Below are 25,924 nucleotides of genomic sequence, written 5' to 3'. Positions count from 1 at the left end.
TAAGCTTCACAATTTTTAAATAAAAATCAAGTGTTAAACTTCATAATCTTGTTTGCAGCAATGACAATTTAGTAATACACTGAAGTCATGAAAATTAACAGACTGTATTCATAATATATTAATCCTAAACTCTGCAGAACATTTTCAATCAGATGTTGAAAATGCCAAATGAGTAGACTACCTTTTCAACATTCAGTTAATGCATAGACATTTCCAGCTTTCTAACCAGGCTGACACTTGCTATTTTATTGGCAATAATTTCCAAAGTCCTTGAGTAAACTAGGGAAAGGGAATGGGAGATGCTTCAAATTATGCAAAGCAATTTCTTTTTTTGGACAGGAGTGGGGAAATATAAAAGTATTGTAACATGGATTATGCAATTTACACTTCAAAATCACTGAGCTTTCATGTTAAATCATGTTACTCAGTCAGTAGCACTCCTCTGCAGAAGGAGCTTGCATTTTAATTGCCAGAATCGGAGTGAAATTGAATTTTGAAAGATCAGGAGAGAAAGAGTGACAGATGCAAGCTAATTCAATTTATTTTTCTGTTGCTCAAACTTATTTTTGCAGTTATTGAAAGTTACACTGTAATAAAGAAGGGCAGCGTTAACATCAACACAGATGAATCATTCGTATATAAAATATGAACCTGAAAATAAAGAACTAAGTAATTAAGCAAGGAACAAAACTATACTGAAAGCATTTTCTCACTTTATATATATATATATATATACTGTTAGCTATGTGTGCAAATGTAAACAATAAGACGTGATGAGATCTTTGCCCTATTACAAGTGGATAAAGTTGTGTTCAAAGATATGTGAAACTATAAAAGGATCGTGAAAACATTTAAACAAAACAATAGAAAGACATTTTCGTTTGCTTTTCTTTATCCAACTAGTGCATGCTTGATCAATCTTTGAATCTTCCCATGAATATTTTTATTTTTCAGGTTTGTAAAGTGACTTGAATTTCTCTTTCAGTATTACTAAAATCAAATTTCAAATTTTATTTATATGCAATGTGCACATGCCGTTTTCTGCATAAAGAATTAGACTTTACCACATCGCATAAAATAATGACTAATTGAATTTTGCATGTTGAACAGCTATTGCCAGCATCTTGTTATGAGGGCAATCATCAATAAAGTGACTTTATATATTTTTTCCCTGTTCATCAAATCAAGATACCTTGACTGTCACTGTCTACTTCCATGGTTAAAAATACCTCAACATAAGAAAAATACCTCAACATAAGAAACAATTGCCTAATTTCTGTGAATTCCTTTTTATATTGTGGAGACCAGAACTGCACACAAGGTGGGGCTGCACCAACTCTAAATATAGCGGAAGAATTGCTTCTCTTGACCGGCTGGCTATGCTGTGTTTAATGCATCCCAAAATGTGGTTTTCCTCTGGGCTGCCAGGGCACACTGCTGACTCATGTTCAGTGAATTGAACCTTGGGAACACCGCTAGTGACTGGTTGCCAGCCAGATGTAGTCCCATTCACTACAATCCTCAGAGGTCTACCACTGAACCAGTTCTTCATCCTGCATAGGGTGAACCTGTTTATCTCACAATTGGGACAATTTGTCCAGAAGGATGCTGAGGGATGGTACAAAATGCCTTACTAAAGTCTAGAAAGATTACATCCACCACCTTCCCTTCATCCACCAAGCGGGTGACCTTATCATAGAAAGAGATCAAATTACTAAGGCAGAACTTTCCCTTGATGAACTCATGTTGACTATGCCTGCTAATAGATTAGGCTGCCCAGGTCCTAGCTACTTGGATAGTTTAAAAGTATCTCATCACCACAAAATAACAATATAAATATAAACAAATAACATTTGTTTAATAGTTAATGGGTGAATTAAGAGTTATTTTAAGTGCTGACATTTCAAATAGTGAAGAATCTAGAAAGCAGAACACTATGTACTTTGTTAAATTATTAAAAAAAAATTAACATGTTAGGCCCATATTGTTCAGCCTATCAAAATATGGATTAAACCATCAGTTAAAATGAAAATGGCTTCCATCAACTCCAGTCTCCTAGTCTCAAACTGTCATGCCTCTCAAATTAAAGGTAACTTGAAAGATTGTTTGATGTCTAACTGTTGGGTCAATGTTCTCCTCAATTCTCCTTTGACATGGAATCACCAGATATACCACCCTTTCCCCCGCCATTTTATAGGTTTTTGGAAAACTGTCTGTTATAAAGGTTAGATTTCAGAAAGAAAGCAGATAGGAGAAAAGGGCAGGAGATATGGCATAGTATCCCTATCCTACCATCTTTTCTAAAATCAGAATTGAAACACTGAAAAAAAAAAACAAAAAAAACACTGTAAAATACATCAAAGTTATTCACAGAATGGTGAGTCAGAAAGTCAGAAAGGACCTCCGAGATCACCTAGTGAAATTCATCAGCTCAAAGAGGGGTCAACTACAGCAGATTACTTAGGACCTTGTTCAGTCATGTTTTGAGCATCTCTAAGGGATGGAGATTCCACAAGCTCTTAGGTCAACCTTTTCTAGTGTTCAGTCATCCTTACAGTAGAAAAAGCCTTTTCTTACGTTCAGATGGAATTTCTTGCATTTCACTTTGTGCCTACTGCCCCTTGTCCTGCCCCTGAACACCACTAAAAAGCATTTGGTTCTCTTCTTTGCTCCTATCAGGTATTTATACACTGTGATAAGATTACCCCCCAACCTTCTCTTCTCTTGGCTAAACAGTCCCAGCTCTCTCCTCATACTAGAGAGGCTCCAATCACCCCCTTCATTGTCTTTGTGGCCCTTCTCTGGAAGCCTATAACACTCAGACCCAGTATTCCCAAGCAGTTACCCGTCCAAGTACTGGGCCCAACCCTGCTTAGATCAGAAACAGTATGTTCAGGATGGTGTGTCCAACAGGTCAGTAAGCATAAATTTTGTGTTTTAGATTTCATGATATACAGTTAGCAAAATCACCCTCTAGAACAGACTTTGCCACTTTTTCCATGAAAATAGAAGAAAGTGACTACTGAAGTAATTTCTATGTTATTCATGGAACAAACAGATCACAAAAGTTACATGCTTTACTAAAGTCCATGGGAAAATAGTATTTCATTATATAGTCAAAAGCACACTCGGTATGTATTTATCTTTTCCTATATATTAGAACTTTCAATTAGACAACTAAAAGAACACAGACTGGCTATTTTGTAAAGCTGCTGTTAAAAATAATGAAACCAGACTTCTGTATGAGAGTATAAATATAGTCTGTCGGTTATACTCATCAATAGAAATTTTGAGCAATTTATATATACAGAATGGTGGGAGGACATGCAAAGGGAAAATGTTAGTGGAAAAAGTAGTCCTTCCTATGCATCACAGAACATCAGATTTCTGAGATATACCCAGAACTATTTCCCCCCCATGATCACCCAAGAAAATTTTGGCTTGCTTTTGGAATATAGGCAGACACATAATATTGCTTATATAGGCTATCAAACTTCCAGCCCTGCCTGTGTCTGGATATTCAAACTACCTGTGAAATAGAACAATTTTTATTTTTTTTTTTACTACTCTGAAGTAGATCTTGTGGTAAACAATTTGGGGCAGTTACCACCTTCATTTTGCATCCTTATTATCTTCCATTACATAATGTTTGAACTTCAAGAAGTTCAGCAACTTTCAGTAAATACTAACTTGGACAGAATTTGAGCCTAGAAGTATATTAGTATTTCCCCAAAACATACAACTAAAACTAAAAGTCTTTCAAAGTCAAGCAGCTCTCTTTCACTGAGAAAGATCTTTGCAACCTAGGTACCAAAATATTCTAAAAAATCCCTCTTAAAGCATGTTATCATAACTTAGTGCTGCTTAACTTTATCTTGTTTTCTGTTTAAAATCAAGGAAAGAATCTTCTTTAGATAAATGTATTTTATATACACACTTCATGTGAATCAAGCAGTGGAAAATTGGTTTCCTAAAGCATCAACTTATTCCAGTAAGTTTCTGAAGCTATACTATCAAATGCTGCAAAACCATTTGAAACTAATATGCTCTTTTGCCCATTCTCTAGTTACATGGCTTATGGGAAGGATGATTAAGGTCATATTAGTTTCAAATGGTTTCGCAGCATTATCATATGATTCTATGATAATGACTTCCACTAATTTGTTAATTAGCTAGACATCACCCAGGGTGGGGGCTTTTAGCCCATCATCCTTCCCATAAGCCATGTAACTAGAGAACGGGCAAAAGAGCATTTACCTTCATCAAAGGCTAACACTGCAGCTAGTTTGATTTTTCAATGAGGATGTCTAGAGGCCAGACTTATTAATGTAGAAGGATTATTAATGTAGAAGCAGCCTGTGTGTGAGATATGCATAGGTTAATAAAGGTTCTAATTGTGTAGCCTCACACCGCTGTCCATTTGAAGTCATTTGAAGAAGTTCACTAAACTTCTTAGTTAAGAGACCTTGACATTTTCTCAGACACACCAGCTGCTGGGCCTCTACCTACTCAGAAGCCAAGCTGGAAGTGAGAAAAATTCCCTGTTGGGATGAAGAATGCCCTGGTTCCAGGTGAACAAGTCTGGAAAATTTGATTGTGTGACAGGCAATGGCCTCCATTAAAAGAAGGAGGTAAGTTTTCGCTACTGAGAAGTCTTGAATCTATGACAACTCTAAGAATAAAGATTACTAAGGATAGAGTTGCACTGATAGCTCCTTCTGTGAAAGAGGAAATTTATCTCTTTTCATTTCTTCCTGTACATATCACCATATTTTTACACCCATGGCAAAAGAAACCCATTCCAAGTTTCATCACTCTAAATGAAGTGACCTACACTTCTGACCAAAATATTATTCATGTTTTAATGCAATTTAATGACTTTTTCAAAAATGAAGATAACTTTTCCCTTTCTTGTAAATACCTATTTTTATTAATAGTTTAAAATCCTTCCTGAATGTCTCAGATAAAACCAATGTTTCTATTTTCCCCTTTTATATACATAAAACTCCCTATTATAAATAGTAGCTTCCAAGACAACACTGCATTCTCTTAATTACATGTCATAACCCAATTTATAGGGTGAAGAAGTTCTTTCAGAGAAGACAAAATACTTCAAAAGAGACAAGTTACACTTAGGCTTTTTAGGGCTTTTAGAAGATGCTTAGTTACAAGTAACTACTAAGCAAGTCAGGTAAAACTCTTAGTACATTAAGAAATACTGAAGTTTTATGATCACATCAGTAAATTATCAACAACACAAATTCTTTACAAAAGTTAAAAAATACACACAACTTAAAACTTACCTATTATAATACCTGCCTCCCATCATAAATTGATTGTTTGATGTTGGACATATTTTAAAACGCTGAATATTCTCACTGGTCCGAAAATAAAGTGAATAATCACCAGGTGTATTATCTGAAGGCCTCACAAGAAAACCGCACACCTGACCAACTGAAAAGATAGCATAATAAAGTGTTATTCAACTGTTACTTATCTTAGTGTCATTTATGAGTGCTTATCAAAACTCCTTCTGTACAAATTATCAAGAACTGCACACAAAATCTGAGGTAAGTTCCCACAGTGATCCCTGTTCTTCACCCAAATGGGATGTAATACTAAACTACCAAAGTTGATGCAAATTTGTTTGGCTGTAACTGACAACCTGTCCACAGTTTTGCCACCTCTTTACAAGCGCACTGGGGGGGGGAATCAACAATGTTTTAAAAAACTAATGATTTTTTAATTCTAATATTTTACTTGACAGTATGAGTCAAATCTTGACATTTCCATTTAAATAATTATTTCCTCTGTGAGGAGACTAAAAAGTTGATAATACTTTCTCCTGTAAGTATAGAACAGTATTTTCTCCTCAGCATTTTGATGAAGCCCAAAATATTTAAATATGTATATATTAAAAAAAATAATTAACAATTTTACCTGAAATTACAAAACTAACTCTACTTGAGAACATAAAAATACTCAATACTTATAGCCATCAGCTTTGGATTTTTGTGCCCACCTGCTCCCCGTCCCCCCCCCCAACATTCTGTAGCAGCAACCATTCCATTTGGAATTAGATACTCAAACATTCATACAGAAAAACAGGTTTTGCTACAGCTCAATATAAATAGGATCACTTTGTTCCATTCTACTACCACTGTCTTTCTATCTGAAATACAAGTACCTGTCATCAGCAAATTGTAAGCTTCTTGTTTGGAGATCTTCCCATGGAACCATCTTAAAGATGAAGAAAAAAATAGAAAGCAAGACTATCAGCACTCTTTTTTGGTTGTTGTGACAACTAAGGCTCTGGCACCTATGAATTAATCTTTTATTAAAAAAAAATAAACAAAAAAAAAACAAAAACTAGTACATATATATTATATAATCAACCATTATCTTATTCAATGATTCTGTTGTTCTAGCAACAGAATGAAAGATATATATCAACAGCTATATAAATAAATTCATTCAATACAAATGTCCAACATGAAGTAGATGTTCAAATCCAAGTGTGCTTAGAGATGAAAAGGCATTGTTTAAATGCTAGATAATTTCACAGGCATATTTGAATTCAATTTCAGATGGCAATTTGAAGCATGAAATGCAAAGCCCAAACAAGGAGATTAATGAAGGTTAAATACTGTACAGAACAACTAAAACTGGAACAGCAGTTTTAGGGAACAGCAGAAAGAAAATCACTGGTGTGTGGTTTCATTTTGCTATTAAGTAACAAGAGATGCCTTCTTCAGTCATCAGTCCTTTGGAGACTACAAACTTTACAATTAATACAGAAAGCAGCAGATGCAATTACAGTAAGCAAATGGAGTACAGATGAAGTTATCTAGCTACTAGAATTTTTCTGTAACTTGCATTTGCCACTCATCTTTACTACTGCAAATAATATAACAGTCAACAGTTTGGCACAATATCAAACATGTTCACCATAAATAAAAATAAATTGCAAAGAGCTAATATGATTTAAGTATTGAACAAGTTGGAATTCACTGCAAACAGGTTATTAAAGAGAAAACCAGAAGGACTGTAAGTGTTAGCACATGAGGCTAATACAGAAAAAGTGTTACTATTACACTATCATTCCTCTAATGAGGCTTTGTTCCCTCTGCTGCATTTAGAGTTAAGCAGATCTGAAAAAGGTTACTTCCAAGGTAAGATGCATATGTATAAATGTATTGGGTTTACATGACAAGGTTTTGGTAACAGGGGGCTGCAGGGGTGGCCTCTGTGAGAAGAATCCAGAAGCTGCCCCATGTTAGATAACGGTCAGTTTCAGCTGGCTCCAAATGGACCCGCTGCAGCCCAGAGCCAAGCCAATAAGCGATGTTGTTTGCACCTCTGTGACAGCAGATTTAAGAAAAGGAATAAAAAAAATGCTAAAAAAAACACATGTAAACTGACCACAACCCCCATTCCCTGTTCCCCTGCACCACTCAGGGGAAGAGGACATAGAAGAGGGTGGATGGGGGGAAGGTGTTTTTAGTATGTTTTATTTTTAGTTTCTCACTGCTCTAGCTTGTTAGTAATAGGTAATAAATTCTATTAATCTCCCTCTGCTGAGTCTGTTTTGCCCGTGATGATAACTGTTGAGTGATCTCCCTGTCCTTATCTCAACCCTTGAGCCCTTTTCACTGTATTCTCTCCCCCTTTCCTTTGAGAAGCAGGAATGAGAGAGCAGTTGTGGTGGAGCTCAGCTGCCCAGCTGAGTAAAACCACCACAATAAAAAACACAAACCAGAAAACACCACACCCTAAACTGTGCATATTCTGGGTAAAAGTGATTGCACAGACTCTTTTTTTATCATTGCAAAAACCATTGCAATTTGGCATAACTAATACACAGATAATTGACATGAACTCTTGTATCTTCAGTAGCTAGTACAGAAGAAAAGTCTTCCAAAAAACCGCAAAAAACAACCAACGACACACCTTTGATTCGCCTCCCCAACGTCAACCTCATAACTAAAGTTTACAGTTATTTTATGATTCGCCTTTAATAACAAAATAAAATCCTTACATTTTGCCTTCATGTGGATCTTCTTCTCTTCCCTAACGAGAAAAATTAACATATTAAGTGCATGACAACAGTATACCTGATTTTAGAAAAGTGAACTTAATTTGTTAAGACCTTCTGCAGAAATAGGCAGCACTAAGAAGTCCAAGACATTTTTGAACTTAATGGCTTATTTCACATATCTGCGTAAAGAGTTTTTCCACTTCATTCACCAAGTGGAAATTCAACCAAAACCCATTATTTCAGAAGATTGTTCTAGGCATAGTTAACTCAACAATATACTTTTTAACCCACACTTGACCCTTTAAAAATGCATATCACAATACAAAATTTCAGTCTATATATTTATGAATATTTCATGGCAAACAAACAAACAAAAAGAACGCAATTGAATGACTAGCATGTTCTTTATCAGGACTGGTGAGTTTAGGGAACTGCCTAGTAAATTCACAGTATCATTCATTTTCACATTAACTTGTTTGGACAACATGTCAATAAGCTCTATTTGGCTACTGAATTAGACTTAAGAGTTTGTTACACTATTTTAAAAGTGGTAGATTCAGTTACTAATGGAAGGTTGAGAAAAGTATGTAACTGAAAATTGGGAAGTTAAATGCCACTGGTTTGGGTTTATCTCAGTGTTAAAGTCGCACACATACAAAATAATAAATAAATAAATAAATAAATAAAATCTCAGTTCTCTAACAGATTTGAATATAAAATTACTTACAACTTCTTCTACCAGGTCATCTACAATAAGACCTTGTTCATCTGTCCGTAGGTTCGTAACCCACATCCAGCCATCTTCCAATTCATTATGGACAATAAACATATCTCCTTTAAGGAAACTGGAGAGAGTTACAGTAAGATTTATATTATGATTGTGCTTTAACTTAAAGTTTAATTAACACAATGAGCTCTTGAGCATAATTTCAGCAAAAACTTGAGGAAATCTGATCATGAAAGATTAATATATTGGTATCCCAAACACGGCATCTCACACTTTTAGTAGCTATAACAGATTCATAATTATCCTTTGATTTACGTTTAGAATTTAATGGATGCTTTAATTCAGTCAAATTTAACGTGGGCTAAGGACATATAAAACAAACACCACCAAAATAATATTAAAAGATAGTAGCATTATTTTATCAAGAAGGATCAAATACTAAATACCAGTAAAAACAAAGATTCCCTTAATAACTTAAGAAAATAATACTTTTTATCAAAACCTATTTTTTTATAATAAAAGCCTATGAAATATGTCTTCACATGCAAAGATCTAAACAGTACAAGTGCTAAAAAGAGGATACAGAATAGTTACTAAAAAAAACATGCTATAATGGTTTTTATAATATATATAATGGCATACTAAAAAAGCAAAGCTATAATAAGGACATAAATACAAAGCATTAAAATATCCAAGGGAGTTTCATTTTTGGAAGGTGATTATAAGTTATTCCCTTAAGTGTAACCCCAAACTTGGGTCATATGAAAACCTTTCACTGGAGTACAGCAGGACTCTTCAATCAACATGGATGGTACATTAGTGGTACAGGCAATAGCTACAAGGTACTTTTGTGGTCAACCCAGCAGGCAGCTAAGCACCACACATCTGTTTGTTCACTCCTCCCCATCCCCAGTGGGATGGGGGAAAGAACTAGGTGGGGGGGGAAGGGTAAAAAAACTCATGCGCTGAGGTAAAGACAATTTAATAGGACAGAGAAGGAAGGGAAAATAATAATAATAACAATAACAGCAACAACAACAATAATAGTAAAAGAATATACATAGCAAGTGATGCACAACGCGATTGCTCACCACCCACCAAACAATGCCCAGCCAAACCCTAAGCAGCAGCACACACCCCCCCTCGGGCCAACTCCCCGCAGTTTTCTTGTTCAGCATGACGTCATATGGTATGGAATACCCCTGTGGCCAGTTTAGGACAGCTGGCCTGGTTCTGTCCCCTCCCAGCTCCTTGTGCATCCCCAGCCTGCCCACTTGCAGGACAGTGTGAGAAGCTGACAAGTCCTTGGCTTAGTGTAAGCACTGCTCTGCAACAATTAAAACATCAGTGTGTTATCAACATTATTCTCATGCTAAATCCAAAACAGAGCACCATACCAGCTACTAGGAGGAAAATTAATTCTATCCTAGCCAAAACCAGGACAGGTACTGAAGCTAATCAACTACTAGAGTACAATCCAAAATTAGAAGAATTAAAATTATGGAGAAGATGATTCTTGAAGTTATTGAGGCACACCTGGGGGACAATGCAGTCATTGGGTCCCAGCCAGCATGGGTTCATGAGGGGTAGGTCCTGCCAAACAAATCTGTTTTTTTTTTATAATAAGATCACCCACCTAGTCGATCAAGGGAAACCAGCTGATGTGATCTTTTTGGACTTCAGCAAAGCTTTTGACACGGTTTCCCATAGGATCCTACTGGACAAAATGGCCAGCATACAGCTAAACAAAAACATCATGCGATGCGTGTGCAATTGGCTGACAGGCAGGACTCAAAGGGTTGTGGTAAATGGGGCCACATCTGGCTGGCGGATGGTCACTAGTGGGGTCCCTCAAGGCTCCATTTTAGGGCCAGTCCTCTTCAATGTCTTTATAAATGATTTGGATGTAGGACTAGAAGGTGTTTTGAGCAAATTTGCCAACGACACCAAGCTTGGAGGAGTTGTGGACTCAGATGAGGGTGGAAAGGCCTTGCAGAGAGATCTGGACAGGTTGGAGAGCTGGGCGATCACCAACCACATGAAGTTTAACAAAAGCAAGTGCCGGGTCCTGCACCTGGGACGGGGCAACCCTGGCTGTACGTACAGACTGGGCAATGAGACGCTGGGGAGCAGCCCCGCAGAGAGGGATCTGGGGGTTGTGGTTGACAGCAAGTTGAATATGAGCCAGCAGTGTGCCCTGGCAGCCAGGAGGGCCAACCGCATCCTGGGATGCATCAAGCACGGCATTGCTAGTCGGTCGAGGGAAGTGATTGTCCCGCTCTACTCTGCGCTGGTGCAGCCTCACCTCGAGTACTGTGTGCAGTTCTGGGCACCACAGTAGAAAAAGGACATTAAACTGTTGGAGAGTGTCCAGAGGAGGGCTACAAAGATGGTGAAGGGCCTAGAGGGAAAGACATATGAGGAGCGGCTGAGGTCACTTGGCCTGTTCAGCCTGAAGAAGAGGAGGCTGGGGGGGGACCTCATCACAGTCTACAACTTCCTCGCGAGGGGGAGTGGAGAGGCAGGTGACCTATTCACTGTAAACACCAGTGATAGGACCCACGGGAATGGCGTTAAGCTGAGGCAGGGGAAGTTTAGGCTGGACATCAGGAAGAGGTTCTTCACTGAGAGGGTGGTCGCACACTGGAACAGGCTCCCCAGGGACGTAGTCACTGCACCAAGCCTGTCTGAATTTAAGAAGAGATTGGACTGTGCACTTAGTCACATGGTCTAAACTTTGGGCAGACCTGTGCGGTGCCAGGAGTTGGACTTGATGATCCTTATGGGTCCCTTCCAACTCGGGATATTCTATGATTCTATGAACTACTAGAGTACAATCCAAAATTAGAAGCAATTTTCTATTGCATGTCTTCCTTTTGTGAGGGTAACAGAAAAGGCATTAATTTGAACGCAAAGCCAACAGCAAGAATAAAAAAAATGCCTAAAGAAAGTATTTAGAATGAATTCAGCTACTAATGTATCTAAATCCCAATAATGAACAATAAACAGCAAGGCCAGACTACATCAGTTCTATAACAAAGTACACTAATTTGTTGCTTGGAAGACAGGTTGAAATTAACCCTAAAATAATTCAAGCTTTTCAAAAATCAATTATAACATTAAAATTTTAAGTCAAGATGCACTGAAAAACATAGAATCTTCAAAAGTACATTACAATACAAGAGTATAATACATTACAGAATCACAGAATCACAGAATGGCCAAGGTTGGAAGGGACCTCTGAAGATCATCTAGTCCACCTACCCTGCCGAGCAAGATTACCTTGAGCACATTGCACAGGATGGCATCCAGGCGGGTTTTGAATATCTCCAGAGAAGGAGACTCCACAGCCTCTCTGGGCGACCTGTTCCAGTGCTCTGTCACCCTCACAGTAAAGAAGTGTCCTCTCATATTCATCCGGAACCTCCTGTGCCTGTTGCCTCGTCCTCTCGCTAGGCATTGCCTCTCATCCTGTCGCTGAGCACAACTGAAAAGAGACTGGCTCCATCCTCTCAACACCCTCCCCTCAGATATTTATATACATTAATGAGGTCTCCCCTCAGTCTTCCCTTTTCCTGGATAAACAGGCCCAGCTCTCTCAGCCTGTCCTCGTACGACAGGTGCTCCAGTCCTCTAATCATCTTAGTAGCCCTCCTGCAGTAGTTCTATGCCCCTCTTGTACTGGGGAGCCCAGAACTGGACACAATACTCCAGGTGTGGCCTCAACAGGGCTGAGCAGAGGGAGAGGATCACCTCCCTTGTCCTGCTGGCAACACTCTTAGGAATGCACCCCAGGATACTGTTGGCCTTCTTGGCCACAAGGACACATTGATGACTCATGGGCAGCCTGCTGTCCACCAGGACTCCCAGGTCCCTCTCTGCAGAGCAGCACTCCAGCAGGTTAGCCCCCAGCCTGTATATCTTAGCCTATATCTTAGGCCAGCATTCCTAACAAGAACCCAATTCAACCAACATGTTATATCATCTTGTGAAACCAAGATGGTCTCATTAGAGTACTAGAACACTGAAGGGAAATGGTTGTGTTTGTTGTTGTTGTTGTTTTTTGACATCTCTCTTTTTTCTTATTTAGCAGATGCTAAATATACTATTCTTAATTTTATTAGATATTCAGTGCTCACATTGTCTTTCTGGTGGTCAAGATTGGTTTGGCTTGAATTATTTATCTTCTACTAGTTACTTCTGCAGGCAAATTTTAGGGAAAAGCCTAGGCAATTTATTTTAAACCCTCACTAGACATTTTTACACAGCATTCCCTAATACACAAACTTATCCACTTTGAGAAAAATGTAAGCCTTTGAAATTGGTAATGTTCTACTTCTAAACTAAGCTTCATAGTTCTAGCGATTTAATGCAATACAAACAGTATATCAAGAATAAAACTTATTAATATATCCAGCAAGAAAAAAAAAGTTATCATACTTTTAACATCCCATTGTTAAGTCTAAGATGCAATTGGAAAGTATTTGCATAGTAAACATACTAAAATCATTAATATTCATAAACACAACAAAAATTTCACAACTGCTTCTACCTGTTATTAAAACATACCTTATTTCATCAGTTTCTGGCACTTTGGTGTATGGCAGAATTGCTCGAACTCTCCTTCTATCCTCCACAGGCTACAATTTAAGAGAAGAGAGCAAAGATATTACATTTTGCTTTCACTCTAGTGTAGAATTCCTCTCCCCAACATTACGCTATTCAGAGGGAAAGGTCTGGTAACAGAGATTTGTATCCAGTTGTGAGTTTTAAGTTTTGAAATGGTCAAAAAAGTAAGAGCTAGGAATGTTTAATTCCTAAAGTTATCTACAACAGCTCTCATTACATTCCTAGCCTTGTAGCATGACAGATAGCATATGCTATCTTCAAAATTAATTACCAATAATGTAACTCCCATGAAAGAGTACTTTAGAATTCCCTTCCACTTAGTAAAAATTTATGAAAATTTAACATTCGGAAACATCTTTATTTGGGTTTTGCTTGGAGGGATGAACATGAAGATACAGTTTGTAGGTGATTTTTTTAAAATTTACTGATATTGTCTTAAGCATGGAGAAATGAAAGACGACTAACTTTTAAAAACTTCAGTTATTTCAAGGACCCATATTTTGAAATGCATGCTTGATACATAGAATCATAGAATATCCTGAGTTGAAAGGGACCCACAAGGATCATCAAGTCCAACTCAGGGCTCCACTCAGGAACACCCAAAAATCAAACCATATGTTTGAGCGCGCTATATAAATGCTTCTTGAACTCTGACAGGATTAGTGCTGTGACCACTTCCCTGGGGAACGTGTTCCAGTGCCTGACCACCCTCCCAGTGAAGAACCTTTTCCCAGTATCCAACCTGAACCTCCCCTGTTGCAGCTTCATGCCATCCCCTCGGGTCCTTTCGCTACTCACCAGAAGAGATCAGAGCCTGCCGCTCCACTTCCCCTCATGAGAAAGCTGTAGGCCTCAATTAGGTATAACCTCAGTCTCTTCTACCCTAGGCTGAACAAACCAAGTGACCTCAGACACTCCTCAAATATCTTCCCCTCTACACCCCTCACCATCTTCGAATTCCTCCTTTGTTTTTGTATCCTTATACCGTGGCACCCAAAAGTGCACATGGTACTTGAGGCGAGGATGCAACAGTGCAGAGTACAGTGGGACAATCACTTCCCTCGACCAGCTAGCAATACTATGCCCGATGCACTATAGGACACAGTTGGTCCTTTTGGCTGCCAGGGATCACTCTTGACTCATATTCCAGCCTCTCAAATATGGATGTATATCAAGGGTTCCACTGTCCAAAGTGCACACTCTGGCACTTGCTATTGTTAAATTTCATATTCTTGATGATTGCCCAGCTCTCTAGTTATCACGATCTCACCAAAAGACCTCTCTATACTCAAGGGAGTCAACAGCTAATATTAATTCAGTATCACCTGCAAACTTACTTAGTATGTGTGGAATAATTGCTGGAGGTGACTTATTAAGACTAAAGGTATGTCCATATATTAAGAGAAGTTTGGTGTTTTTTTACCTTGCTAGGCAGCTGAACCCTACCATAACCACTCTCTCACTCCCCCTCCTCAGAAGAGTAGGGGAAGAAGAAAAGAAAAAAACAATTCACGGGTTGAGATAAGTACTCTTGAGGTAGTCTATGCCAAGGATGTACGGAGCCTCCGGGACTGTCACAGTGGGGTGCTTTTGCCACTCATTCCCAGTTAGGCTCACTTCAGCCTCCAATAATGGCTATAGGGATCCCCCTGTCACAGATAGAGTACTGTTTGGCTTCCTTGCCTTCTTGTTCCTGGCTATTGTCCCCAATGTATCAGCATTTGGCCAACCTCTTCTCAGTGGTTTGTGGGGATAGGACAAGGGGCAACAGCCACAAGATGGAGCACAGGAAGTTCCGCACCAGCATGCGAAAGAACTTCTTCACGGTGAGGGTGACGGAGCACTGGAACAGGCTGCCTAGGGAGGTTGTGGAGTCTCCCTCTCTGGAGATATTCAAGGCACGTCTGGACGCCTACCTGGGCAGCCTGCTCTAAGGAGCCTGCTTTGGCAGGGGGGTTAGACCTGATGATCTTTCGAGGTCCCTTCCAACCCCTTCGATTCTGTGATTCTGTGATTCTGTGATCTAAGCAGCCAGGTGAGAATGTGCTCACCTGGGTTACTACTTAAATCATAATCATCATAAAATGGCCTGGGTTGGAAGGGTCCTCAAAGATCATCTAGTTCCAACTCCCCTGCCATAGGCAGGGATGCTACCCACTAGATCAGGTTGCTCAGGGCCTCATCTATCCTTGTCTTGAACACCTCCAGGGATGGAGGATCCAGAACCTCTCTGGGCAACCTGTTCTAGTGCCTCACCACCCTCTGAGTGAAAAATTTCCTTCTAACCTCTAATCTAAATCTTCCCCTCTTTTAGTTTAAAACCATTCCCCCTTATCCTGTCAGTATCGGACTGAGCAAAGAGTTTTTCTCCATCTTTTTATAAGCCCCCTTCAAGTACTGAAAAGTTGCCTTGAGGTTACCCCAGAGCCTTCTTTTCTGTAGGCTGAACAGCCCCAGCTCTCTCAGCCTGTCTTTGTAGGAGAGGTGCTCCAGCCCTCTGATCATCTTTGTGGCCCTCCTCTGGACCCCCTCTAAGAGCTCCACATCCTTCTTGTGCTGAGGGTTTCAGACCTGGACGCAGTACTCCAAGTGGAGCCTCACAAGGGCTGAGTAAAGGGGGGATAATCACCTCCCTCGACCTGCTGACCACTCCTATTTTAATGCAGCCCAGGATGTAGTTGGTCTTCTGGGCTGAAAGCGTGCACTGCCGGTTCACGTCGAGCTTTTCATCCACCAGAACCCTCAAGTCCTTCTCTGAAGGGCTGCTCTCAATGAGTTCTTATCCTAGTCTGTACTCATGTCCAGGATTGCCCCGGCCCAGGTGCAGCACCCTGCATTTAGACTTGTTGAACCTCATTAGGTTCACGTGGGCCCATTTCTCAAGCTTATCCAGGTCCCTTTGGATGGCATCCCTTCCTTCTGTCATATCAACCATACCACTCAGCTTGGTGTCATCTGCAAATTTCCTGAGGGTGCACTGGATCCTACTGTCTGTGTCGTTGATGAAGACATTAAACAGCACTGGTCCCAGGACAGACCCCTGAGGTACACCATTCGTCACTGGCCTCCACCTGGACATAGAACCATTGATCACCACTCTCTGGGTGTGACCTTCAAGCCAACTCCTTATCCACTGAATGGTCCACCCATCAAATCCATCTCTCTCCAATTTGGAGACCAGGATGTCATGTGGGACCATGTCAAAGGCCTTACAGCAGTCCAGGTAGATGGCATCACTCGGTCATCCCTTGTCACCTGATGCAGTTACTCCATCACAGAAGGCCACCAGATTGGTCAGGCACAATTTGCCCTTGGTGAAGCCATGCTGGCTGTCTCGGATCACCTCTTGGTCTTGCATGTGCCTTGACATTGCTTCCAGGAGGATCTTTTCCATAATCTTTCGAGGCAAGGAGGTGAGGCTCTAGCGGTCTGTATTTCCCTGGGTCCTCTTTTCTACCCTTTTTCAAAATGGGAGTGATGTTTCCCTTTTTCCAGTCACCAGGGACTTTGCCTGACTGCCAGGACTTTTCAAATATGATGGAGAGAGTGTGATAACACTGTGTGTTATCTGGTCATTGGTTTCAGAGACCTCCTCCTCCCCTTGAGGGTGCTGGGTAGCAAATTACCATTTGATAGGCTCAGGCCAGGCCCCAGCACAGTGCAAAAGAACTCAGTACAAACTCTGCAAGCTGGAGTTCTCTGGCATTGCCAGGGTCAGGGCATACATCTTTCAAACATTCTATCAGTTTTTTAGGATTTTTAGCAAGTTCAAAACCATCGGAGGAGACAGCCGTGACAGGTACCTGCCCCTATCCTCCCACACACCTTGCCACCCACCACCACACTATCTCATTGCAGATTCTTGTGTGGTTTTCTGAACTAATTGCTTAACCTTAGGGAGAAAAGGAAACACATTCTGCAGACCTAGCAATAGGACTATGTTGGTTACCCCTGGGCATTCAAAGTACTCAAAAACTGTTGTAATTAGCCCACTGTGAAAGGAGGAGGAGGTACCATTCCTGATATCATTCATAAACTGACTACCAGAGGAGGAAAAGAAGACAGCGTAATTTCGAATATTCTCTAAAAGATAATTTCCAAGAGACAAAAATGATAACAATGCAGGGCCTGAATACCAGATTAAACTCAAGGGCAGTGCTTTACATCACAGTGAACTGAAAAAAGCAAACAGATTTCAGCACATTCTCCGATCGCATATAGATTATGGCACGAATTGCATAAGGCAGTATCACACAGAAAAATATTAACAGCAACCCAAACTTGGTGACTAGCAAATGTGTTATTCGTAAGTGTTTTAATCACATCTGCTGTTATCTCAACCCTTTGTGCCCTACGTTGGGCACCAAAAAGAAATGTGGTGCTTTTACCTTGCTAGGCAGCTGAGCTCCACCACAACCACTCTCTCACTCCCCCTCCTCAGAAGAAGAGGGGGAGAAGAAAGCATGCTGGAAAGAAAAACAGAACAAAACAAAAAAAACCTCATGGGTTGAGATAAGGATAATTTAATTAAAGGGAAAAGGAAGAGGAAAAAAGAACAAACAAGCAAAGGCCATGTGGAAGCACAAAGAGAAAGAAAAGAAATTTCTCTCAAAAAATTACCCAAAACACTGGTGTGATACCAATGCTTTTCTAGCTACAAGTGCAGAGCACAGCACTGTATGGGCTGCTGCACGGAAATTTATCTCCATTCCAGCCAGACCCAGTACACAAGGTTACCCAACTAGTTGACCAAGGGAAGCTAGTTGATATGATCTGTTTGGATTTCAGCAAAGCATTCAATACATTTTCTCATAGTATCCTTCTGGACAAAACATCCAGCAGTCCAGCATACAGCTACAAAAATAATATTGTGATGGGTAAACAATTGGCTAATGGGTCAGGATCAAAGGGTTATAGTAAACGGGGTTACATCTAGGTGGTGGCCAGTCACTAGTGGGGTTTTGCAGGGCTCCATTTTGGGGCCATTTCTCCTCAATGTTTTTAAAAATCCTGGATTAGAATACATACTGTTGCGTTAAAGGGTAAAGTGTGCCAGGACCTAAACCCCCTTGCATTCCAGCTTGTTCTCAGATATCAGAGGGGATGGGGGTGGCTGGGCTTAGATTATCAGTGATGCCCAATTCAGCACTATAAGTCTTCTTTCAATATATTGAAGTACCACAATCACAGATGCGCAAATAGGTCGATACACCTTCAGTCTAGTAGATTAATGAGTTTATTGAAGTTTATTGAAGCAACAGGAGTCCAGGTTCTTTTGGATTGCTGCTGATGAATACACTGTCTGCAAAGCACGTGCAAATACCAAGAATATAACAAACACAACCAACTACACATGTGCTAACTTATGAAACAACTCTATAGAGAATGTTAGGTTTCCTGGGGAAGCACTCAGTATAACCGAGGGTTTGAATCTCACCCAGCAGGCATCCCTGTGGGGGGGAAGAGACGCTTAGCCCGTTGACTGATTCCAGAAGTCAGTGATGTCCTTCCAACTTGTCTGCAGTGGTATCTTCCCTAACATTCTTCCTCTCTTGAGACTTTTTTTTACTGTTTTCTTACTTTTAGGTGGAGCTTGAGTGACTCTAGTCCTACATATCTTTGTTATGATTGGTATAAAATTTTCTCACTTTTGCTTTAAAGGTATAGGCTCAGAGAAATTCATAGCGTATGCTCAGTGAGGGGTGGTCATACCCTGGAGGCAGGTGGTGTTTTGGATGGAAGTGTGTTTTGGCATTATAATGAGATTAAAATGAGCAAAGTTCACCCAGAGGACATGATTTTGTTATCAGTTCCACCCAGGGCTGGCCATGCAGTCTATCAGTTCCATAGAATCATAGAATCATTAAGGTTGGAAAAGACCTCCAAGATCATCTGGTCCAACCATCACCCTACCACTGATATCACCCACCAAACCATGTCCCTAAGTACGAAGTCCAACCTTTCCTTAAACACCCCCCGGGACAGTGACTACACCACTTTCCTGGGCAACCCGTTCCAATGCCTGACTACTCTTTCTGAGAAGAAATTTCTCCAAATTTCCAACTTGAACCTCCCCTGGGGCAACTTGAGGCCATTCCCTCTTGTCCTATCACTAGTTACCTGGGAGAAGAGGCTGACCTCCAGCTCCCCACAGCTTCCTTTCAGGTAGTTGTAGAGAGCAATAAGGTTTCCCTCGAGCCTCCTCTTCTGCAGACTAAAGAACCCCAGTTCCCTCAGCCACTCCTCATAAGATTTGTGTTCCAGACCCTTCACCAGCTTCGTAGCCCTTCTCTGGACATGTTCCAGGGCCTCAATATCCTTCTTGTACTGAGGGGCCCAAAACTGAACACAGTACTCGAGGTGCGGCCTCACCAGAGCAGAGTACAGGGGGACGATCACCTCCCTGGTCCTGCTGGGTTACACTATTCCTGATACAAGCCAAGATGCCATGGGCCTTCTTGGCCACCTGGGCACACTGCTGGCTCATGTTCAGGCAAGCATCGACCAACACCCCCAGATCCTTTTCCTCTGCACAGCTTTTGAGCCACTCTGCCCCAACCAAGCCTGTAGCGCTGCATGGGGTGGTTTTGGCCAAAGTGCAGGACCTGGCACTTAGCCATGTTGAACCTCATCCCATTGGCCTCTGCCCATCGATCCAACCTGTCCAGGTCCCTCTGCAGGGCCTTCCTACCCTCCGGCAGATTGACATTTCCCCCCAACTTGGTATCGTCTTCAATATGTTTGCGTCAGCAACCTAAAGCTCACAAAACTTTTTGTAACTTCTTTGTGTTAGAGGGACTCTGCCCCTGTTCTGTTTTTTCTACAGTGTCTGGAGGAAGAGAAGATGCTCCTTTAATCCAGCAGACTCCCAAGAATTTAACTTCCTTGTCCCTGACACTTTGAATCTGGAATTTCCAATCCCAGTTCGATTATTGTTTCCTGAATGTTTTCCATTGTGTCTCTTGCACTTTCTCGTCTCTTTCCCTCAATCAATATATTGATATATTGTAATGTCAGGTGAAACAGGAATTTCTGCTAAGACTTTAGCCAAAACATTGTGAGCAATCATGGGGAAATGTTTATATCCTTGTGGAAGCCTGTTAAAAGTCTCCTGGATCCCCCTCCACGTAAAAGCAAACTTCGCTTTATCCTGCTCAAGGAGAGGAATCATGAAAAACACATCTTTAACATCTAAAGCAGCCATCCAGGGATGAGCAGCTCCCTGTATCAGTGTCACTATTTCTGCAGTGTTTGGGACTGCAGCAGTTAAAGGCGCATTATTAGCATTTAACTGTCGATAATCAACTGTGAAATGCCATCATCAGTTTTGTTTTTTTTTTTACTGGCCACACCATTAAATTATAAGGCAAATGAGTCCTTCTAATGATTTCTATCTTTTCCAATTCTGTCAGCACCCCGTCAAACCCCCCCCCCCCCCGTAACTGCCGCTGCTGGCAGTGGATATTACCGAACATTAGTGATTTTAGTGTGTGGGGGGGGGGGTAAGGGTATAGATGCTTCTAACAAATGTATAGATTTAGTTCAAACCACGCTATTTCCCCATCTCCTCATCCTGTGAAACTCCAAGATGACTCATCAGGGAGTTTCCATGTTCTGCTGTACAACAAATCGAATCCTAAAATATTGGTATTAGCAGCACTGACCAATACTTTAGCATGGGTCAGTTTCTTTTCACCTGGGAGCCACAAAGTGATCTTTGCTTTAGGACATTCCTTTATGACTCCATCAATCCCTGTAAATTTTACTTTAGTGCAACCAGGCTTTATGTTTAGATCCTCTGCTGTTTCATTAGTAATTACTGACATCTGTGCCCCCATATCAACAAGGGAATCTACAAAAAATCTTCTTTAGTCCTGTCTGGATAGGAATGGCTGGTTTATAGTGTTTATCAAAGAGCCATCCTATAGCTAACACCCACGAAGAAAGGTGCCTCACTGTCCTCCCCGGGGATGCAAGTTTTTCATCGGAGCGTCTGTTATATCAAAAAGCAAACTGTGCCCTGCAGTCTACTGCCAGAGGGATAGAGAAAAATACATTAGCAATATCAATTGTTGCGTACCACTTGGCCATATGGGACTATCAAAGGGTGAGTGAGTCTTGCTGATCACTCCTTGGCTCTCCAGTTGACGAATCAGTTTATGGATGGGAATGGTGCAGTATTGCTTGGTGCAGTATCGCTCCTGGTGCACTGTTGTGGTAGTGATTGGCACCCGCTGTTCTTCAACCCTCAGCAACCTCACAACAGAAGGGTCTTCTGAGAGACCAAGCAAGGTAGACAACTGTTAAATGTCCTTCATCTCCAAGGCAGCTATGCCAAAAGCCCACTGGTCCCCTTTTGGATCTTTTAAGTACATTCTCCTGAGGTAGTCTACACCAAGGATGCATTGTGACTGGGCCAGTCACAATAATGGGGTGCTTTTGCCACTCATTCCCAGTTAGACTCACTTCAGCCTCCAATACGGTTAACTGCTGGGATCCCCCCATCACCCCATAAATACAGATGGGTTCTGCCCCTTTATAGCTTGATGGCATTATGGTATACTGTGCACCGGTGCCTACTAAAGCCTTATACTTCTGTGGGTCTGACGTGCCAAGCCATCTAATCCATACAGTCCAATAAACCCGATTGTCCAGCCAGGGGGATTCCTGGCTGGAGGCAGGGCCCCTCTAATTATGGTCATAGTATTCATTACTGTGTCTGGGGGCCTGCCCCCTGGAAATTGGAGCAGAAGTTTTCTCAGAAGACCCCCCTTTTGTGATTGTTTTTCCTTGCAACTCACGTACCCATGCCTGTAGGGTTGAGGTAGATTTTCCATCCCATTTTCTCATGTCCTTTCCATGGTCACGTAGGTAAAACCACAGGGTGGCACGGGGTGTGTACCCACTATATGTCCTTTCTTGAAGAGAGGGATGGTAGGTCATGATAGCTGAAACACTGCTTTGTACAGGTGGGGGGGAAGATATATTCTCTTTCTGTTCGTGGACCTAACGAGAAAGCTTCTCTGCCTGTAAGGAAGAAGAGAGACTTTCTTTGTACTGCCAGAGGTATTTAGTCAGTTTATCCTCTGTGGGATCCTCTTGGTCTTTCCAGGTCGTTACTGCCAATGAGCTGGCATATGATGATGGTGCACTCCGTACAAACTTCTGCCACATGGGTTGTGTACACTTGACTTCATCTGGATCTTTGGATGACTGCACAACCACTTCTGAATACACAAGGTTAGTTTTCTACTGCAAAAACACATTCTACTGCAAAAACACAACTTTTTTTCTCATGCAGTTGCCTGGTTGACATACAGGATCTTCCCTGAAGGAATACCTTTCCTTCACGCCTGACAGATGTCACCTCCAGAGGGTGAAGACTGGTTCTCCTTTTCCTATTGCTTTGTCTATGCCTCCTTCCCTAGCAAGTGATCCCAGCTTCTTTGTTTCCCTGCCCTCTATTTCCAGGCTATTGGCCTTGTTATCCCAGCATTGAAGCAGCGAGGTGACAATGTGCTCACCTGGACAATGGCTTAAATATTTTCATATTTCTTCTAGTTCACCCTCCTATAGGGATCGGGTAGTTACTGACTGTTTTATGAAACCTTCCTCTTCATCCTCCTGTTCCTTTGATAGCCCAGCCACTTTGGAGTAGCCTTCTTCATCATCTTCTTCCTCCTTCCCTTATGAGTAGGAGTTCCTTTCATTTCTAAACAACCTGACTTTCTCATCCGTTGTTTCATCTTGCATATAGGGGCTATTGATCTTGGAAGAGGTTGGTTCTCTGGCCCAGCCATGGGGCTTGTCGCTGGGGTTAGAATGGCCGCTGGGCCTGTCGCATGGGTGACAGTGGCCGCAGAGCCTTTCACGGGGGTTGTTTTGGCATTGACTGCAGCTCGCAAAGCATAGGCCACACCCCAGCAGGTTACAATGATTTGTGTCACTTTGGAATTGCCAGGGTGATGACACACCTTTTTCAAACATTCTGCCAGTTTTGTTAGGATTCTCCACTTGTTCAGGGGTGAAGTTCCAAAGAATTGGAGGTGCCCACTGCTCTAGGTGCCTGCCCATATCACAGAATCACAGAATCGTCTAGGTTGGAAGAGACCTCCAAGATCATCTAGTCCAACCTCTGACCTAACACTAACAAGTCCTCCACTAAACCATATCACTAAGGGCTACATCTAAACGTCTTTTAAAGACCTCCAGGGATGGTGACTCAACCACCTCCCTGGGCAGCCCATTCCAATGCCTAACAACCCTTTCAGTAAAGAAGTTCTTCCTAACATCCAACCTAAACCTCCCCTGGCACAACTTTAGCCCATTCCCCCTCGTCCTGTCACCAGGCACATGGGAGAAGAGACCAATCCCCACCTCTCTACAGCCTCCTTTAAGGTACCTATAGAGAGCGATGAGGTCTCCCCTGAGCCTCCTCTTCTCCAGGCTAAACAATCCCAGCTCCCTCAGCCGCTCCTCGTAAGACTTGTTCTCCAGACCCCTCACCAGCTTCGTTGCCCTTCTCTGGACTCTCTCGAGCACATATCCTCCCACACTCCCTGCCACTCATAACTATCCTGCCTCAGGACAGATCTCTAGTTAGCATTCTTAAGTAGTTGTTGAACCTCTAAAAAAATGCAAGGCATTCAGGAAACATAACAATAGGAACATGCTGATTTGACCATCCCAAGGATATTCAAAGTTTTGAAGAGCTATCAGAACTAGCCTGGAGGAGAAGAAGGGGGTAAAGGAGAAAGGGAGAGTGAACAAGTGGGAAAAAACACCTCCCCCCAAGGTAAATGGTGTATTTATTAATAGTTTCTGAGATAGGGTTTCCAAAGTATAGAGGTGGCGGCAATGCTGATTACAAATAACAAATTAGTCTCATGACCAGTAATTTTATCATATCATATGCCAGTGTTACACAGTACAGAAAAATAATAACCTTGAACCAGCCCCCGGAAATGATAAACAGCACAACAGGGAACACATACAGTAAGTAATATGCTATATAATTCAACTTGGAAAACAATCACAACAGACCTGAGATCAAAAAAATCACTGTTGTGATTAGAAACTATTAAACCGATCTAATGCTTATAACAATTTTGTTTTAACATGCTCTGGTCAGATCTGCTGTTATCTCAACCCTTTGGGCCCATGTTGGGCACCAAAATGCCTGTTGTGGTTTAACCCGGCAGGCAGCCAAGCACCACACAGTGGTTTGCTCACCCTCCCCCCCACTCCCGCAGTGGGATGGGGGAGAGAACTGAGTGGGGGAAGGTAAAAGCTTGTGGGTTGAGATAAAGACAGTTTAATAGGACAGAAAATAAAGAGAAATAATAATAATAATACGTATAATGTAAGTGATGCACAATGCAATTGCTCACCACCCACTGACCGATGCCCAGCCTGTCCCCAAGCAGCAGTCACTCCTCCACTCCAGCCACCCACCGCATGTTAATTGTTCAGCATGATGTCAGATGGTATGGAATATCCCTTTGGCCACTTTGGGTCAGCTGTCCTGGTTCTGTCCCCTTTCAGCTCCTTTTACACACCCAGCGTGCTCAGTAGCAGGGCAGTATGAGAAGCTGAAAAGTCCTTGACTTGCGGAAGCACTGCTCTGCAACAACTAAAATGTCAGTGTCTTATCAACATTATCCTCATCCTAAGTCTAAAACAAAGCACCATACCAGCTACTAGGAGGAAAATTAACTCTATCCCAGCCAAAACCAGAAAAGTAGGTTATGTTGCCAAGGGGACTATCATGGAACATATTCCTTCCGTCCATACCTGTTGCATCTCACTCTTGAAGTTTCCTCAGCACTTGCACTGGGTCTGGCTGGGATGGAGTTAACTTTTCCTGCAGCAGCCCATACAGTGCTGTGTTCTGCACTTGTCCTGTTTTGTTTTGTTTTCCCCTTTCCTTTTCCCTTCAGTTAAATTATTTAATTTTCCCTTAATAATTTTATCTTAATAATTATTTTTCCTTATCTCAACCCGTGAATTGTTTTATTATTTTCTTCTTCCCCTCCTCTTCTGAGGAGGGGGAGTGAGAAAGCGGTTGTGGTTGAATTCAGCTGCCTAGCAAGGTAAAACCACCACAGTCCTTTTTGGCGCCCAACGTGGGGCTCGAAGGGTTGAGATAACAGCAGAATTGATTAAAACGCTTACGACTAACACACTTACTTGCTAGTCACCATATTCAGTTTCCTGTTAATATTTTCCTGTTTGATCATGTCTCATGTAATCCGTGCCATGTTCTCCCTTCTCCTCTATATCCGATCAGAGAGTGTGCTAAAATCTCTTTTTTTTTTTTTTTTTTAATTTGCTGTGCTGTAAAGCAGTGGCTTTGAGTTTAATCTGGTATTCAGGTTCTGCATTATTATCATTTGGGTCTCCTGGAAATTATCTTTTAGAGAATATTCAAAATTATACTGTCTTCCTTTCCTCCTCTGGAAGTCATTTTATGAATAATATCAGGAATGGTACCTCCTCCTCCTTTCACAGTGGGCTAATTACAACAGTTT

The 25,924-nt window shown here is 41.4% G+C and overlaps 1 protein-coding gene across 11 annotated transcripts in view; it reads right to left on the bottom strand.

Moving 5' to 3' along the window:
• LOC310888747 (ras GTPase-activating protein 1) overlaps positions 1–25,924 on the bottom strand; it is a 119,664-nt gene that overhangs the window by 52,280 nt on the left and 41,460 nt on the right. For 10 of the 11 annotated variants that reach the window (XR_014576128.1, XR_014576129.1, XM_083815764.1 and 7 more), the window contains 5 exons: positions 13,335–13,405; positions 8,766–8,883; positions 8,039–8,070; positions 6,188–6,240; positions 5,304–5,454 (listed from right to left, as the gene is read on the bottom strand). Coding sequence is in view for 9 of the 11 variants with exons in the window: in XM_083815764.1 (XP_083671890.1) it covers positions 5,304–5,454; positions 6,188–6,240; positions 8,039–8,070; positions 8,766–8,883; positions 13,335–13,405 (425 nt within the window). In the remaining 2 variants the exon portion in view is untranslated. Of the gene's footprint in view, positions 1–5,303; positions 5,455–6,187; positions 6,241–8,038; positions 8,071–8,765; positions 8,884–13,334; positions 13,406–22,199; positions 23,728–25,924 lie in introns of those variants that run through there. The other variant, XM_083815770.1, reaches the window with a different exon arrangement.

This window comes from Anser anser (genome assembly GCF_964211835.1).
Source record: "Anser anser genome assembly, chromosome: W".
NCBI lineage: Eukaryota > Metazoa > Chordata > Aves > Anseriformes > Anatidae > Anser > Anser anser.
This window is presented reverse-complemented; position numbering and strand designations above follow the sequence as displayed.